The sequence below is a fragment of the Ctenocephalides felis genome, unplaced genomic scaffold, assembly GCF_003426905.1.
Source record: "Ctenocephalides felis isolate EL2017-DRISC unplaced genomic scaffold, ASM342690v1 CF-g0.4_SCAFFOLD_01492, whole genome shotgun sequence".
Taxonomy (NCBI): domain Eukaryota; kingdom Metazoa; phylum Arthropoda; class Insecta; order Siphonaptera; family Pulicidae; genus Ctenocephalides; species Ctenocephalides felis.
Genome location: NW_020537646.1, coordinates 34,549,435 through 34,567,386, shown reverse-complemented (window position 1 = coordinate 34,567,386; position 17,952 = coordinate 34,549,435). Strand labels below are relative to the sequence as shown.

General features: G+C 28.2%; 3 protein-coding genes across 3 annotated transcripts in view; 2 read left to right on the top strand and 1 right to left on the bottom strand.

The window, feature by feature from the left end:
- LOC113371165 (Hermansky-Pudlak syndrome 1 protein homolog) overlaps positions 1-1,317 on the bottom strand; it is a 5,554-nt gene extending 4,237 nt beyond the window's left edge. Inside the window, 1 exon segment of the mRNA XM_026611810.1 lies at positions 1,245-1,317. Within this exon segment, the coding sequence (XP_026467595.1) occupies positions 1,245-1,317 (73 nt within the window).
- A 5,650-nt stretch (positions 1,318-6,967) lies between these two features.
- On the top strand, positions 6,968-11,329 carry LOC113370464 (Hermansky-Pudlak syndrome 1 protein homolog). Its single transcript, XM_026611131.1, has 9 exons — positions 6,968-7,200; positions 7,272-7,412; positions 7,749-7,861; positions 7,929-8,159; positions 8,240-8,355; positions 8,417-9,008; positions 9,096-9,240; positions 9,343-9,557; positions 10,595-11,329. The coding sequence occupies exons 1-9, from the start codon at positions 7,084-7,086 to the stop codon at positions 10,770-10,772; spliced, it is 1,848 nt and encodes a 615-aa protein (XP_026466916.1). The 5' UTR covers positions 6,968-7,083; the 3' UTR covers positions 10,773-11,329.
- Positions 11,330-12,379: 1,050 nt separating this feature from the next.
- LOC113371164 (serine/arginine-rich splicing factor 4-like) lies at positions 12,380-17,792 on the top strand. The gene is made up of 4 exons (XM_026611809.1): positions 12,380-12,544; positions 12,788-12,960; positions 14,301-14,495; positions 17,465-17,792. The coding sequence occupies exons 1-4, from the start codon at positions 12,380-12,382 to the stop codon at positions 17,790-17,792; spliced, it is 861 nt and encodes a 286-aa protein (XP_026467594.1).
- Positions 17,793-17,952: the final 160 nt, after the last annotated feature.

Genomic DNA, 17,952 nt, shown 5'->3' with positions numbered 1-17,952 from the left:
AAAATATGTTGGAGTTATATATGAGCACTTGGCAGAGAGAGCCTTTTGAAGGATCTTGGAATTCAAAATAAAATATGGTTGAAGTTATATATGTGCACTTGGCAGAGAGAGCTTTTGAATGAGATGTTCTCTCTTCAAACACTGTTACAATTATACCCTTATTATAATAAGTGTATAGTTAATTATATGAAAATTGAAGGAATTGAAGTTCACTTTTCCTATTGTTTCAAAATGTTTAATCTCAAATTGTTCTAAAATAAACACTAAAAAATAAAAATACATTCACTAAAAGTTATTACTAATGATACTTTGAATTTTAGTATGTTACATACTTAAAAGTATTACTAAAATTACTAAAATAAAGTAAAGAGAACTAATTAGTTCTCTAAAATAAGGTGCACCAGAAGACCAGAAAAAAATGCAAGATAAAAATAAAATTGTATCCAGTGTTTTTCAAAAAATTATCAAGATATATATGTCTAATAAAAGGAAAATTGGAAACAATGAAAACAAGGATGTTAATACTAGGATGAAGCAGATGATGGTCTACGAGAAGGAAAAATACTAGGAATTTATAGCAGAGGTACAGAATACGAAAAATTGGTTTGAAATTGAACACTATATGCATAATATATATATATATATATATATATATATATATATAACATCAAACAAATCTCACCAATCCTAATCCTCAACATCCATTGTTAAATGCTATTTGCAAATATTATTTTAGATGAAACTTAATTTGTTCTTATGAACAATTCACAAAACTTGCAACAAATTTGTAAACAAATTCACAATTTATTAACTTTCATATTTCATTTTCACTGATAATCACCACACTATTTTTAGTAATCGCCGCAGGAATAGTAAGTCTTTAGTAATCTCAATAGCCGTGATTTAAAATATACTTAAATATATCTCAATACTGTAAAAAACAAGTTAAAATCAAAACAATTACATAATTAGCGCTCAATCAGTTTTACATTGGAAATCGCTCACTTAACCATTCTGAATAACTTCATAAACACAATTGGATTCACCGTAATTTTATGATTTCTAAAATTGATATTAAACAAGTCCCGTGAAATGAATGGTATTGATTCAGAAAAATGTGTTTTGATGATATTATCTGGGTTCTAGAATATATCTGGATTAACTTTCAACCTGGTTTTCCCAGAGATTTTTAAATGATTAAATCACACTTATTTCATTCAGGACTACGAGGCCTAATATCTCACATGATAATATGATGGGGACAATTGGATAAGAAGTGTTAAACAGAGCTTGCAAAACTTGTTGCAAATCAAACATGTTTAATAAATGAACACTCCATTATAATAATGTTTGTTTTACGTTTTTATGCATAAAATTATAAATTGTGGTTTTAATCAAATTTATTAATCGCGAATAAGACTGCTATCATTTATGCATTGAGGCATAAATATTAGAATAAATTCATTCTAAATATGATTATTATCATTTTCTCTACTTATCAAATTTATTACGAATAAACTTTAGCACTGCGTACTAATGTTTTATAGCCGAAGAGAATTATTAGAATGAGCATTAACAGACTTCTATCTCTTACTGCATACAATTTTTTATGATTTTAATGTTTCTAAAAAACAATAAAATGGTTAAAAATGGCCATATGACGCAATCTGTACTATTAGAGTTTTTAAATATTTTGCATATAAGAAATTTGCAATTTTGCAAAATATTGGATATTGAAAACATTGTTATAATTACAAATAATCTATGTTTGATTTTACATTATCAAACTTACGCCAATAAAACTATCGACATGTATAAAAAACATCAATCATCTTGGGAAAGTACTTAAAAAAATAATTTATTTTCAAAATTAATTAAAAGTGCTCTATTTAATCGTATTGCCGTAAAACTTTCTTATATTTATAAAAGATAACCCTATTCATAAAAAATATTTGGATGGTTGTCACATGAACCATTTTAGATTGGATTATTTATATTACAAAAAATACATTTTTTTAAGACTAGGATGTTTCTGGGCTTTATTATGTATTGGGTTCTTAAGTATAATATATTCCATATATGTACGTTATTTTTTTATTGTTACATGATTTTATGCACATTAAAAATTTCATTATTGAAAAGTTATCTATGATTATTGAGCCCCTCATTAAGGTAGTTGCTATTTAATTTAAAATCAATAATTCAGAGAATTTCTTAAAGAATCTATTGAAGTTAACAATTATTTCATCAATCTTTATAAATTTTAGCATACTCCTTATTGGTATATGCTACATCAAATGTTATATAAATTCTAATTGTGAGAACAATTTGTGTGAATAATACATAATTTTATTTTAAATAAATTCAAATAAATATTTTTTATAATAAATATTCTAAAGATTTAAAATAATATAGTGATAGTGTAGAACTGTAATCGATACTTAAACATTCTTATTTTGTTAATTTTTAATTAAACATTATTGTTATATATTCTCAATTAAAATCTAATACGTGGATGGAAATTAGTATTAATTTCAATAAACATTTTTACAAAATTAGTTTGTCCGTTTACAATTAATTTATTAAATACACTATGAGCAATTATTACTGCTTCTAATTTACTCTCTAAAAGAGAAGTTACCAGAAAATCCGATCTGCGTCATCATTGTGAATCGTTTGAGACCAAAATTGGAGAAAATTTGTGTATATGTGAGCCGAAATTTGACTTTTGTCGACAGTTTCTAAAAAACGGCTAAACCGATTTCAAAAATTTTAAATCCATTTGTTATAATTTGATAAAGACTCGCGTCGCTTGTACGACGATCGGTCGAAACATTTCTTTAAAATGAGAGAAGTTTTTTTAGTTTAAGTTTAAATTTCAGTTACAACTGCTAGTAAACATCAAGTAACATTAAATATTGGAAGAAGAGTGCAAAATTGTTCGTCCACTTTCTAGCCAAAATGCTGTACCGAATTTAAAATTGGGTTCGAAAGATATCAGTTACTATTCGTGCTGATTAGCTTTTTGTAAAAAAACGCGATTAGCATTTCTTCGCATAAATCATGGCTTTTAATGAAATTATTCATGGCGATGGAGTTAACGGTCTAACGAACTAATATAAACGAACATCCTAAAATATTATGGTCCCACAAAAATCGGTTGAATTACAAAAATTCATTAGATTGAAATAACGAATAGGTCACTCTTTTAGATCATAAAAGCACGTGTTTGATCAAAATAATTAATGCAATTATAGATATTTTTAAGCCGAGTTTTATGAAACTTTTTTGGCAATATATATCATGGTCTTATAGAACTTACTGAAATATTACGGCCTACGAAAAGTAGTTTAATTTTAAAAATTCATCAAAATTTGAGAAAATGAGTAGTTTTTTGACGTTTGTTAAAATTAAAATTTGACGATTTAATTGTTATAACTATAGAGTACTTGGTCTTAATGAACCTACTAAACCATTAAAGTCCTACGGAAACTTGTTCAATTATAAAAATTGTTGATTTTTGAAAATTTGCTTTTAGAAAATACTCCGAGTTAACGTGTTCGTTCGTTTTCAATTATGTGTCATAAATCCACTCGGAATACTTTTAATCACTCATAAATTAGTTTATTTTTTATTGATTAAGTCGATTATTTAAACATATCGGGAAGTTCATGTAACTTGCCTCAAGGCTGAATACCAGTACCAACTAGTTTTCGGAATAAACAGTTGAAGACATTATCCAAATCTCAATTCGTATTAATTAGATTTATTATTATTTACATTTACATAACATGAAGTTTATTGTGCCTTAAGGCAAATTGCCACTTGCACCTAGTTTTTCCATTAATCATACAATTACTGATACAGTAATTGATCAATAGTGAACCAAGGTTGGCGGTTGCCGCGGAGTCTGATGATGATCTTCCGGAAATCAATTGTTTCACGCACACGGACTACTGTTAGGTCGTAAAATATAAATTTGTAACTGGCATTATTTAATTTGATATTTTTATTTATGGCACTTGTATGGCAGATTATAATAGCAATACTCAGAAAGTGTACAGAATATTAAACAAATAAATAAATTAGTGCCGAAATTATTTACACAGCATATTTCGAATAATATAATTATGATGTTTGCTTTGAAGTATTCTAAGACAATATTTAATATATTTAAATACTTTATATTTAAAATAACATCAGTCATAATTATTAAAACAAATGAAAATTTCATTCAATTATCAGAAGCAAATTAATATTAACTAGTCGAAGCTCTAGTACTGCGGAAAAAAGATATGAGACAAAAAAGCATTTTTTAACTTCTCGAAGGAGAAGTTTATGTTTTCATCAAAAAATCCGATCCACTAATTTTAGTTTTCTCGACGTTTCAATCCATTCTGAATCGAATGAGGCCAAATTTGGAAAAAGTATGCTTTTTTTGGAAAAAGTATGTGTGTGTGAGTGTGTGTGTGTATGTGAACAAATTTTTTGCCGTAAATCAACGTTTTCTCAAAAACAGTTGGACCGATTTCAAAAATTTAAAAGCCATTCGATGTATCTCGATGAGGACTAGCGTTTATCAATTTTGCGCGACGATCAGCCAAGCTGTTTCTATGTAAATAGCAAAAAAGTGAAAAAAAAAATCGTTCACGTTTTAGCTCTCAATTCCGAATCGATTTTAAAAAATCAAAACTTTTCGAAAGATATTGGTTGGGAATGATACTGATTGGTTTTAGGTAAAAATCTACCAAGCCGTTCTCTTGAAATTAACTGTTGAAAACAAATTTTTTGACAATTTTTATGAACCTTTTTTGGTAATAGATATCATAGTCTTATAAAACATACTAAAATGTTACTGTTAAAAATTCATCAAAGTTTGAGAGAATATTATAGCCAAAATTTGCGTCAGTATCAATTAATTAAAATTTAAAATTATAAGCTACAATTATAAGGCATACGAGCACGTGCCTGTGCAATATAATTAATATAATTACAGTTAATTTAAATGTGTTTGAGAAAATTTTATCTAAATATCTAAATTTTAATTTCGATTTATTAAGTCAATTCCTACATATTTTGGAAAGTTCATGCAACTTTCCTTAAGGCTAAACGGCACTTTCAACTTTCAACTAGTTTTTTAGCAAGGTAATTTTTGAGCTTAGATTTTTTTTGTAAATGTTGTTTGCACCGTGTCAATGTTTCGTTCTATTTTCACGTCGATTAACAAAATTCGTTGCTTATTTACCATTTATTGACTATTTATTGACCATTTAATGAGATTAAATATATTTGGCTTTTTTTGTTTTGACTATACTTGTAAGATATATGAAAAATATTAATTAAGTAAGTATTAACTTCCCGTAGGGTAGTTATAGTAATGGGCCGAAAATCAAAAATGAAAATTTTTGCATATCTTCATGTTTTGAAGATTTCTGAACATTTTGGCATACCTCAGAAAAAATGGATGTGTGTGTGTGTTTTGAATGTGCGCATGTTTTCGTCCACGTTTTTGGGCGCACGGATCAACCGATTTGAAAGGTTAAAAAAACTTTCGATTCCTATTGATAGGGAGATGTGCTGATTAGTTTTTGGCAAAGGCAGGTCCAGCTATTTTGACGATACAGAGCTAAATGTTCAAAAAATGGCAGTTTTTGAGAGAAATAAGAGTCCGCTTTGCTGATTCAAAGAACTTTCTACTTGTTTTAATTGTTTTAAAATATAATTACGTTTTGCAAATTTTTTTTCTGTATATCAAAAAATAATTCAGATTTTAATTTTAATTCTGGCTAAAGTTCTAATATACTTTAAATAAATAATATCAACTTTGCAATTCAGTTCATATAATTCTTATAATGTTCATGTAATCAATGTTACAGTATTTATTTATAACAATATTTTTCGTTATGGTACGGGAAGTATACACAACTAGTTTATTAACTTCCCGTAGGGCAAGTTATAGCAATCGCAAAAAAATCGAAAATGAAAATTTTTATATATCTTTACGTTTCAAAACCTTCTAAACATTTTGGTATACCTTAGAAAAAATGAATGTATGTGTGTGGGTATTTGTATGTGTGTGTGTGCGGATACAAATTTTTGTCAACAATATCGGGAACACGGATGAAGCGATTTGAATAATTCAAAAAACATTCGATTCGTATTGATAAGGAGACGTGCCGATTAGTTTTTGGCGAAGGCAGGTCTAGCCGTTCCGAAGATACGGGGAAAAAAGTGCCAAAAACAGTAACTCAGTTTTTAAGAGAACAGAGCGTCCGATTGGAATAATTCAAAAAACATTTTACTTGTATTAACAGGATGAAGAACTGATCAAATTTTCATGAAGGCAGGTTTAGCGGTTTCGGAGATCTAGTAAAAAAAGTAAAAAAAAGTGCCATTTGGCGGTCAAAAATGATTATTAGACATATGCACATCAAATTATAAGATATTTTATAGAGATTTTAATAATTAGTATACATTTTGTTTACATTTCTATGGGTTCCGTACCAATGTTTATCCGTTAGGCGACGCGGCGCTTACGCGCTTCCACATTTCGTCTCTATGCAGTTAAAGCAGTACGGTTGCTTTGGAAAAAAGTTCAGAATTTCCAAAAATATCTCAAAATAAATTTTTCTTCAAAAAGCCTTTTTTTCAAAACAAAAGTAAATTTTTGTCAAAAATTTATAGTTCCTCAACAATCTATTTTTTTCAGAGTGATTTCTTTTCAAAAATGTTAATCTTTCTAAAAAAAAATAATTTTTGGTACGGGAAGTTCCAGCAATTTGCTTTAAGGCACGATGCCATGCGCCCCACTAGTTATTTGAATGAAGATTAAAAACAGAACATAACGGTTTTGTAGTTTGTGTCTCGCCATCTATATATTTCCGATTGAACTTCTGATACGTCTGTCAAATGCAAAGTTGCGCAAACGTCAAAACAAACATGACATAAAAAATTCTTATCTTCCACAGTACAAATATATCAAGATGTGTTTTTGTATCATCTTGATTTTATCTTAAATGCATTAGATTTTTATATTTATATACAAAACGTAATTGATATTAAGCTTTAAATAAAATAGCCAAAATGAGTGGTATTTTAATATTCGACGAAATGAACGATGTGTTATTTTCAAAGTTCGATGAGGACTTTGAAAAACATCTACTAACATTAGCTTTTGATCGAGGATACATTGCACCAGAAGTATAATTTATTTATCATATTTTATTGAATATATATATTGACATTGATTAAATGTAATGTTATTCTTGTAGAGTACAGAGAATTTAAATAATGACATACTTATACAAATATTTAGTCCTATTATAACAAGCCAAAGAATTATGTCTACACAATTTGGTAATTCATACAGATGCATTCAGTGTGAGGATGGTTTAAATATTGCATTTAGTGAGGTATAAAATATACAAAGACTTCTATGGTTTTATTATTTGAAATCATAATATCAATTTAATTTTCTTGTTATTATTCTCCTTTTGTCTTCGAACATATAACATAATAAATGTAAATATTATATTATTTCTGAATTTAGTATGAATTTTGTTTACATAGCATTTTTTATTTGGCATCTTCATAAATTTATTGCAAACTTTGCTTAAGTAGCATTTATTCGAAGGATCATTTAGCTTTTTTTCATCTTCTATTTGTTTCTAAGTTGTTATTTACAAAATGATTATACTGCTGACATACTGATTTTTAACAAAATATTGATATTAACAATCATTCCGCAGTATTTAGGATACTTATTTTTCATTGCTGGAAGAAATAAGACTGATTATTTACATAGATTATCAGGAGTTTGTGTAACGGCAGTGAAGCACTTGTGTGCAGGAGACCTAAGCTTGTAAGATTATTTTTATTCTTCAATACTGTCCAATTTCTACATAAATAATAATACTAATATTTTCAAGATTTAAGACCAAAGAATATTTTACTACATTACTAACACAAATATTAGAAAAATGGGTTTATTTATATAACAATGAACAATCATTTCTTACTGACTGTACAGAGCAACTACTAGTTAATTCAGATCTCAGTACAACTTCACAAAAAGCATTAAAGGAAGCTGCCGATAATTTGACAAAAGCTGGACATGCCTTGATTTATGTAGGAAATAAGTTTTTATCACTTTATTCAAGGTATATGCTCAGCTATTGAAATAATTTTTTTTTTTTTTTATTAATTTAGTATTTATTTTAATAATTGATTGATATTTTAGTGTAAACTCGTATCCCTTGACATCAGAAGATTTATTATTTTTGAACATGTTTTGCCAAGTCGCTTCTTTTGGTTCAAAACTTAAAGATAAGGAAATCGATGCAGATGACGACCAAGGTTTGAATTAGAATTTAAATCGATCTAAAATACAAGTACATACATTTTCTTTTATTTGTAGATTTTCAAACAGAAGTATATACAAATACTTTATTCTTAAATGTTGGAAATACCAAGCCAAGTTGTATTCCACATATAATCTATACAATACCTCTATCATCTACAATAACATTAGTATTGATAAGTGAACATTATCACTACAATATCGCGCCTAGTTTGCATGAGTCATTCCTTTCCTTGAATTTATTAAAACTTTGTTTACAACAAAGAGAAATGGATCTTCTGAAACCAGCCTTTGAAAATTTAGACGCTTCTATGAAACATATCACCGATGGTTTAAAAAAGTGCAAAATCAAAAACGCGCATATTGACAATATGCATAGAAATCTTCACAATAAGTGGGAAGTAGTAAAAAAGAAATACTCAGATTTTTTCAAAACTGATAATAATGACTACTTAGTTAGCGTTGATTCTTTGATGGGCGTATTGTGGGAAGCATTGAGATATTTATTTCATGCTGCATGTTTTTCGGAAGAAGTATCCAATAAAGAGGAAACTAGAGCTATTGATGTAGCACGCAAAGTCAAGAGCAGATTGTCTTCATTTTCAGATTTTTTGCAAGTAAAAGCCATGAAGAATTTTACACTTGGATCATATCCTTTTGAATTATACTTTCATAATATTACTTTATCACACAATATTTTAAAAATTTGTTACTAATTTTTTTCTTAACATCACACAAGATCTTCTTTGTCTATTAACAAATATCTGGAGGAATTTCCAGGCATGGTGCATTTCATTTACATTGATCGAACACAGAATCGTATGACCGCTCCCACATTAGATTTTACTTCACAAGAAACGTTGTCTCTCACTAAGGAAAAGGTATGTTACAAGTGATATATATTTTTTCTAATTATTTAGAAAAGTTGAAACAATGAATATTTAATTTTTCACTTATTATTTATATGTTGTGTAACAATTTAGGTCTGGTCAATGGTTGAGTTCTCAAATTCATATCTAAGTAGAGGCCATGCTTCGCTGATATGGAAAGATTCTGTATTTTGTTATGGACGATTTTTATGGTTCTCAGAACGTTCTGGTACTCCAATAGCACCACCGAATGGTGGAAGCTTGCCAAACAAGCATGAAATGCTAACAACCTTACCTGAGCCGGGGCTATTATGCGGCGATTTTTATCAGTAAGTTTTTCTTTATAGAATTAATTTATTTTTTTAACTTTCTGAAGAAGTTTATTTTTTCGCGACAAAATCCAGTTTTGAACTCTGAATCGAATGAGACCAAGTTTGGAAAAAGTATGCTTGTGTGTGTTTATGTATGTGATTTGATTTTTGACCTGTTGTCGACGCTTTTTTCAAAAACGGCCGAACCGATTTTAATAATTTAAAAGCCATTCGATGTAACTCGATAAGGATCCGGTCAGCTTTGTGCGACGATCTGCCAAGCCGTATTTTTTTTGTAATTAGAAGAAGAGTGTAAACATTTTCGCCTACATTTCAACCCACAATCTTGAATCGATTTTGAAAATTTAAAAACTGTTTGTGAGATATTTAATGGGTATCGTGTTAATTAGTTTTGGGCCGGGCCGATTCTTCGTACATAAATGTTGACAAAACATTTTTTAACGTTATTGATAAAATGTATTTTATTATTGAATGACGATATATTTAAAGCCTGAAATAATACACTGAAATATTATAGACCTGCAACAAGCGGTTGAATTATAAAAAATCATCAAAGTTTTGAATTTCGTCGCGCGTTTAGGCGATTCCAATCAGAATCTGTGTGTAAGCATATGCTCGTTCTGTGCAACTGATTAGCAACAGTTGATGTCCATAATTAAATAAAATACATTAAAACCCGAAATGTATGAAATGAAATTTGTTACAAATCAATCGCATTGACTAATTTTCAGTTAAGAGAACATTTTATTCTTGATTATGTTGATTATGTATTATAATATAATGCAGTATATTTTATAATATTTCTCTTTATTATATTGAGCAAATATTAATTTGAAAAACTAGTCGTTGTCGTAAGCATTTTTCCTAAATGCAGCTTGCATTTTTATAATAAAGAGAAATATTATAAAATATACTGCAGATTCTGCGCATTTTTATATTGAATTGACACAAAACAATCTAATCTTTACAAAAGAAAAATAAGTCCATGTGTATAGTAATAAATCTGAACATTTTAATATTCTGAATAATTTCAGGAAGCTGACAGCAAGTGCGTTTCCCAAAACATCTCCTTCAAAGATTCTATGTTATGAATTATACAGCATTCATCTCGGCTTGACCACTACAAGCTGCGTCCTAGAGCATGCCAGAAGATTAGCGGCCACTATTTGGGAAGTCACTGGTGCACCTCTGAACCCTTTGGACTTATTTTAAGCCCCAGCAATTAGATGTGATTTATTTCATTCTGATGTGTCAATGGTCCGGTTATTCGATTAGCGAATGTTCTTAATTTAAGAAGATTTTTATGCAATAATGTTTTTGCATATGTTTCGTTTGAACCAAATACATTGAGAAATGCCGAAATGAGATTCAAATTTGATTGTAAAAGTAGTTGCAGCTTAGCTGTGTAGATAAGAATTTTCTGATTTGAAGTCACTCATTAGTGGCAGTGTCTAATCATGACCATTTATTTACTAGGAGAAGTAAAGGTTTAGTTATCAAAGGTGAAACACTTCTGCTAACTTTTTATTTATTTATAGTACTTTTCTTATTTGGCTAAATTACGTTTTCATTTTGTATGAATAAATTTAATAACAACCCAATTTCATAAACCGATATTTTCAAGTATCCTTTCTGCTATTATATATTTTATTACAACATTGGCTCGATGAAAAACATTATCGGAGTAGTACATCTCAATGGTGCTCTACTACTATCTTATTAATCGCCAAGCTTTTATTTCAAAATATACCAAAAAAAATTTATTAGGACGTGTGAGATCATTTTTAGTCTTAATATAATATTGTGTCAAAATTGTATGTAATGACCAAAAGTAACATTTAATGTTTTTTGTATAAAAATGTTAAAACTTAGCTGTTGTTAGAATTTTCATAGGTGTCTATTCCGTCCCAATTAGATTTTCATTTATAGTAGCTTCTGTTGACTATAACTGTACTATTCCATGTTGCAATTGGAGGTTTTTTAATAATATTCCGTGTCTAATAAATTATGTCTTTAAATAAATACCTAATACGTTCAATATATATAGTACAGAATTATACAATGAAATTCAGAATGTAGGGATGCAATATCTGCATGATTTTTTATTGTGAGAAGAACCGTTGAGTTCAATTATTACGAGATAATAAACGTCATGTTAAAAATTCAAATATTTCATTTATCAAAAACACTACATTGCTTCAGGTATTTCAGATAATATCTGAAATAATTAATAATGTAATATCAGCTGATATTACATCTAAAATAAAAAGTGAATATATAAGTTCTCAAAGTATTGCTGCTAATATTATATGACATATGGTAATATTATATCAGTATTAGAAATCTAATAATCATCTCATCAGACATAGAATGATGACTATCACAACTGCTCATAGAACGTTATGAATGATGTTCAACAATAAGTTATAAAGTACAATTTTACATTATAAATGTAAAGAATTATACCACTATAATCTAATAGCTTTTAAAATATTAAAACTATTAATGAATTCTATAATTCTAACTGATAATAAGACTTCCATCGCCTTATAAATATATAATTCAAATTTTTCAACGTCAAAATTAGACATAATATTTAGCATTTGAATATTCGGCGCATACTTAGATTCGCCATATATAAGTTTGACAATAATTTTTTCATCTAGAATACTGTTTTCAAATGAAAATCACCGTAACAAATTTTAAATCCGCATAAGCACATCGATTTAGAAAAACTTTTAACAAAATTTTAGTCTTATTTCCTTTTCAATTATCAAGAATGAATCTATTCAATTCATAAAAATCTAAAACAGTTTAAAATGGCACCGAATATAATTTCAAATGGAGAAAAGAAAAGGGCGATGCGGAGTATGAATGTAGTTCTGGACGCAATTGGCACTTTAAAGGATAAACTTGGTTCTGCACCCAGCGGCATTTGCGACTACATTTCTGCTGTATATGGAATAGATCCAAAATTGATTAAGGTGAATATACTGCTGATAAACTGTCAGTAATTTTTTTGTTTATTTTTGGACAAATTACTATGAATGCGTTATTACTTGAAGTGGTTACATTATCGTAATAATAATATCGTATAGCGTCATGACAGAATTCATTTTTTAATTCAATGTCTTGGTTAATAGCCCTGAATTATTCCTAATAATTCTATAACTAACTATTATGTAATAAGTATTAAAATTAGCGAAATTGACAATCCATTCTTCCAGGCTAAGGTTAGAGTAACACTTAAGAAATGTTTATTAGCTGGCTTAATATCAAAACGAGATGGCCTCTATAAATTAACTTCCTCTGCCCATATACAAACTTCTAAACTCCCAACTAAAGAAGTTTGCTGGTGGTACCGGCAAGGCGGCAAAAAGTCGAGAGCGAGAAGATCAAGGTAGATAGAATAATAAAACATTATTTCAAAATTTATTACAACACTTTTGTTTTACAATTGAAATATCTTCCGGTATATTGCAAATTGTTGATGTTTTTCAACAGTTTTTGAATATTATACATTTATATTGAATAATGATCATTATACATTTTTGTTGTATTTTTAATCATTTATTTGCTTTAATTTTTATCTATTTGCTTTATATCTACTTCATTACTTTATTTAGTAACATGCACACACAAAAGGTATAAATTTATGTACATCTTTAAACATAAGTTTATGAAGATATTCTTTTAATTAAAAGAATATATTCATAAACTTATGTTTAAAGATATATATAAATTTATATTTTACTTAATTTACGTAAGTAAATTTTTTCATAATTAGTGTAAAGTTGTACCCCCTAAGAAAATATAATTTTTAGTGCATTTAAATTAGTAGTATTTGGTGTTTAGTGAATCTATATTTAGAGGTCTTTTGATTAAGAATTACTGAAATGTTCTTTTTTTATTAAAATATGTATTTCTGCCCTTTCGGTACGATTAGGAATCTAGTCGCCTTAGTCGTACCTACTATATAAAATGCAGCCTGGGATCAAATTTTCTTCGGTTATTAATTACCAAGTCGTAAATAATTACAAAATAATACTTAAAATATAAAAACGATAATTCAAAAAGTAGCTAAATGTAGCAAAATGATAAAAACCCTTGTATGAAAATTGTATTTAACCTATATTTCTTTGTATTTAACAAAACAAAAATCATAAAACATAATAAGTGCAACTTAAGCTGCAAGGTTCTTTGAAGTTTGAAATAAAACCTTCTGATCTGATCTTAACAAATTCTACCATTTATTTATATATCTAATCAATCGCCGAACTTAGTAAGAAAAAAAATTAGAATCATATCATTGCCGTACAACTAAATCTAATAGTAGAAATTTCACAGCATGCTTTTACTTTTTATTTACTTTTTAGTGCTCCTATTTCACAAAGTTGAGCAGCCTTTCGATTGTAAACATTTGCTTAGTCTACTAAATAGTCCGACTCATAGATAAACAAGTATAAATGGTCCAACTTAACGGTGATAGAAGATGTAATTTATAATTATCAGACAAAATATAGTCGGGGTACGACTTAAGCAACCCTGGCCTATTTGATAGATATTCTCATGTTTGCTAAACCAAGTACTTTAGTAGTTATTAAAAATGCATATTGAAATATTAACAATATAGTATTAGTATTAGTAAAATTTAATAATAATTATTTATAATATTATTTATTAGTGTTTAATTGTTTGTGTATTATAATACTATATATAAAAAATATATATATTTATCAGATCAAAATCCAAATCGCCTAAAAGACGCAAGGGCAAACGCCGTGGCCGTGGCCGTAGCCGTAGCCGTAGAAGCGGACGTAAATCTAGAAGGAAGAGTCCCAAACGCAAGAAGGGACGTGGTAAAAGTCGCAGGGGCAAAAAGCGTCGTGCAATAAATGTTTTGCCCAAAAATGGAAAATATTTTCGAATGACCAAGTACGTGATATTCTGAAATGTTCATCTGTTTTATAAAACTAATATTCAAAAGCGTATAATAATAGATAATTTAACAAAATTATTTTGCAACAATATTACAAATGCTGAGAATAGAACAATAAGATCAACTTTATCCTGTTTTATAAAAAAAATATGCTGATATACCTATTTGAAGTATTTTGCAGCCCAATCGTCAAATTAAAAAAAGGTTAAAATAGAAAAATTATTTATACTATTAAACGTTTTGACACATAAGATCAGTGCTGGATTTACAGTAGGGGCAGTCGGGGCTACTGCCCAGGGCGGCAAATTTTCGGGGGCGGCAAAATTTGGATAGCAAGAAAAAAAATCTATACAATGTATACTATAGTTAACTGATTGTTTTAATAACATTTTTTATTTCTAGAAAAAAAAAATTAACAAAACATAATACTATTGCAATGCAAAACTTGAGTTCAAATAACCGATTAATAAAATTTATTATTTTGCCTTGCCTTCCTCTCCGAACGTAAATTATCAAATTGGTTAATACTCGTAAGTCATTATCAAATTCGGCAATTTGGCTAATATAAAAATTCGTTAATGAGCTGAAAGTTTAGGGAAAATATATTATTCAGATCTCGATTAAGATCTTCATTAAGATGAAGAAATCGTGCACTTCCAAGCTTATAGCAAATTACTGGAACTTTTCCGTACTGAAAATTACATTCTATAAAGAGCTTTAAAATTTTTTGAAAAATGTAAAAAATTGACTTTAAAAAACTCTTTTTTATATTTTGATTTTTTTTGAAAATTATGAACTTTTTTCAAAGCAATCGCGATGCATAGCTGTTTCAGAGACGAAATATCGAAACTCAATTACCATTTTTTGAAACGACTGGACCTTCCTGTGCCAAAAACTAATCAGAACGTCTCCCCATCAATACAAATCTAATATTTTTTTAATTATTCAAGTCGATTTCGAGAACACGGATTAACCAATTTGAATGATTCGATTCCAATTGATAAGAAGACGTGTTGTTTAATTATTGGCCAAGGCAGGTCCAACTGTTTCGAAGATTCGGACCAAAATTCCAAAAATGATAATTCAGTTATTGAGAAATGGAGCGTCCAATATCATTAAAAAATGTACATGTATTGACAAAATGAAGAACTGCTCAAATTTTTGGGAGGCACATCTAGCGGTTTCGGTGATCCAATAAAAAAAATTGCAAAAGAAGCATTTGGTGATCAAAAGTGATTATTAGACATATGCACATCAAATTATCAGATATTTTATAGATATTTTAATGATAAGTGTAAATTTTGTATACATTTCTATGGGTTCTGTAACATTTTTTATCGCGCTTACACGCTTCTGTATTTTGTGTCTACGCAGCTGAAGGAGCGCGATTGCTTTAAAAAAAGTTCAAAATTTTTAACATATTTCATTTTTTTCAGTTTTCAAAAAAACAATTTTTTTTTTAATTTCTATTTTTGATACGAGAAGTTACAGCACTTTGCCATAAGGCACTACTATTCATAGTATGTAATGCGTAATAAATTTTCTGCAATCAAATAGTTATTTTAATTTTAAAAAAAGATATATAAGAACTATTTAAGTAAAATGTCAGGTATGGGGCGGCATTTTTGTCAGTGCCCCAGGGCGCCAAATTTCTAAATCCGGCCCTGCATAAGATGTCGTGTGTTATTATTCAGCAATCTAAAAAAAACATTACATGAATAACAATAGTTGATATTAAATATAAAAATAAAAAAGGAAAAAGTTATATGTACATATCAAACTAGGAAAAATACAAAAAAAAATATAAAATTTATATATATATATATATATATATATATATATATATATATATATTAGTTTGTAGAGTTTTAGATTTGTAGATATTTAGAAAAGTTTTTTTTTAAAAAAAACATTTTTTTAACATGATCTTATAAAATTTAAACAAACAATATATTTATGAAAAGTAATGGTGGATTTTTTATATAAAATGAATTAAATTGAAATAACATTACAGAAATATGGCAATATAAACAAAATGAAAGTAATAAACATAAATGAGTTGATTATATAACAAAATATTAGAAATGTTAAAAAATTAGACAGTTTTTAAAAAAAAGGTTTAAAAACAGAATTAATTACCTGTTTGATTGAGTATACACTAACACTTTTTCACTAAGAACGATTTTATCAAAAAAATGTGATTTTATACATTTCTTTTCAGACGAAGACATAAATTTAGTAATTCAAATATTTTTAAGTTATGTCTTTTTTGAGTCTCACATAACAAACTCATAAATTTCTTCAAAATAAAATCGAAATTTGTCGATAATTTTAACATTATAACTTCGTTTGTTGGGTATAATCAACCATAACTGCCGAAATAAAACTGAGAGAAATAAGTGCCGGTCCCACTCGTTTCCAGTTGCTAGGAAGAGAACCGCGGTTTAGTCTAAAAAATGAGTGTTGATCTAGGAAAATAACAAACACACTAAAAATTTGCCACTTGTAACATTAGAAAAAAATAGAACTAACTGATGTCTTTATAGCTCTTATTTATTGAGAAATAATAGCAATTATTATTGATCAGTTATCAAGCGGGATGTAAAATGAAAAACTACTAAGATTTTACAAAATAGTGGTTTGTGGCAGGATGCTGAAAATTTAGGACCGTATGTATTTTTTTGATTGAGCAATATAAAACAATAACACGAAAATAATTGGTCCCAGAAATAATTAAAACACGAGCGGGCAATCCTTAGCAAGACCTTTAGATCACTAAAGAGTCGTACCAGACGTACTAGACACTCTTCTTTTATCCCTGAATATAAATTTGAATTTTCATAAGAATCTTAAATTCCTTATTTCCTAATAATTAATATTATATTTTAAATGTTTATATCATTTAATTATATTTTAAATATCAATATTTGAATAATAAATTGTTTTGACTTTTCATACATTTCAGGTTTGACCAAATGCAATCTGATGCCGATTTGATTATCAGCGACTTAATACGGAGTATCGAGCATAAATTACGTAATAAAAGAAATGAAGATTTGGCTCATCACAATATTTGGAAGAAAAATAATAAATATATTACCGCGCACGTATCAAGATATTCCAATAGGAATGATGACAAATTATCCTCCGCAACCGAACACTCAACAAAAAAATCTGCTTCAGAAACAAAAAGGGACCAATATATTAACGATGACATAGTTAATCCAGATTTCGATCCTGATAAAAAAATTAAGTCTGAACGCAATAGTTCTACCGATATGTCGAACAATTAATTAAATGTATCTATAAAATTTCAAATTTCTTTAAAGATAATTTTCCTGTGACTATAGTCGACATTGAGCCCTTTCCTTTTTTCATGTAATGTCAATTTATGGTGGTTGTTCGCAACCAACTTTTTTTAAATCCCTATTTTCTGTTTATTTTATAAATTAC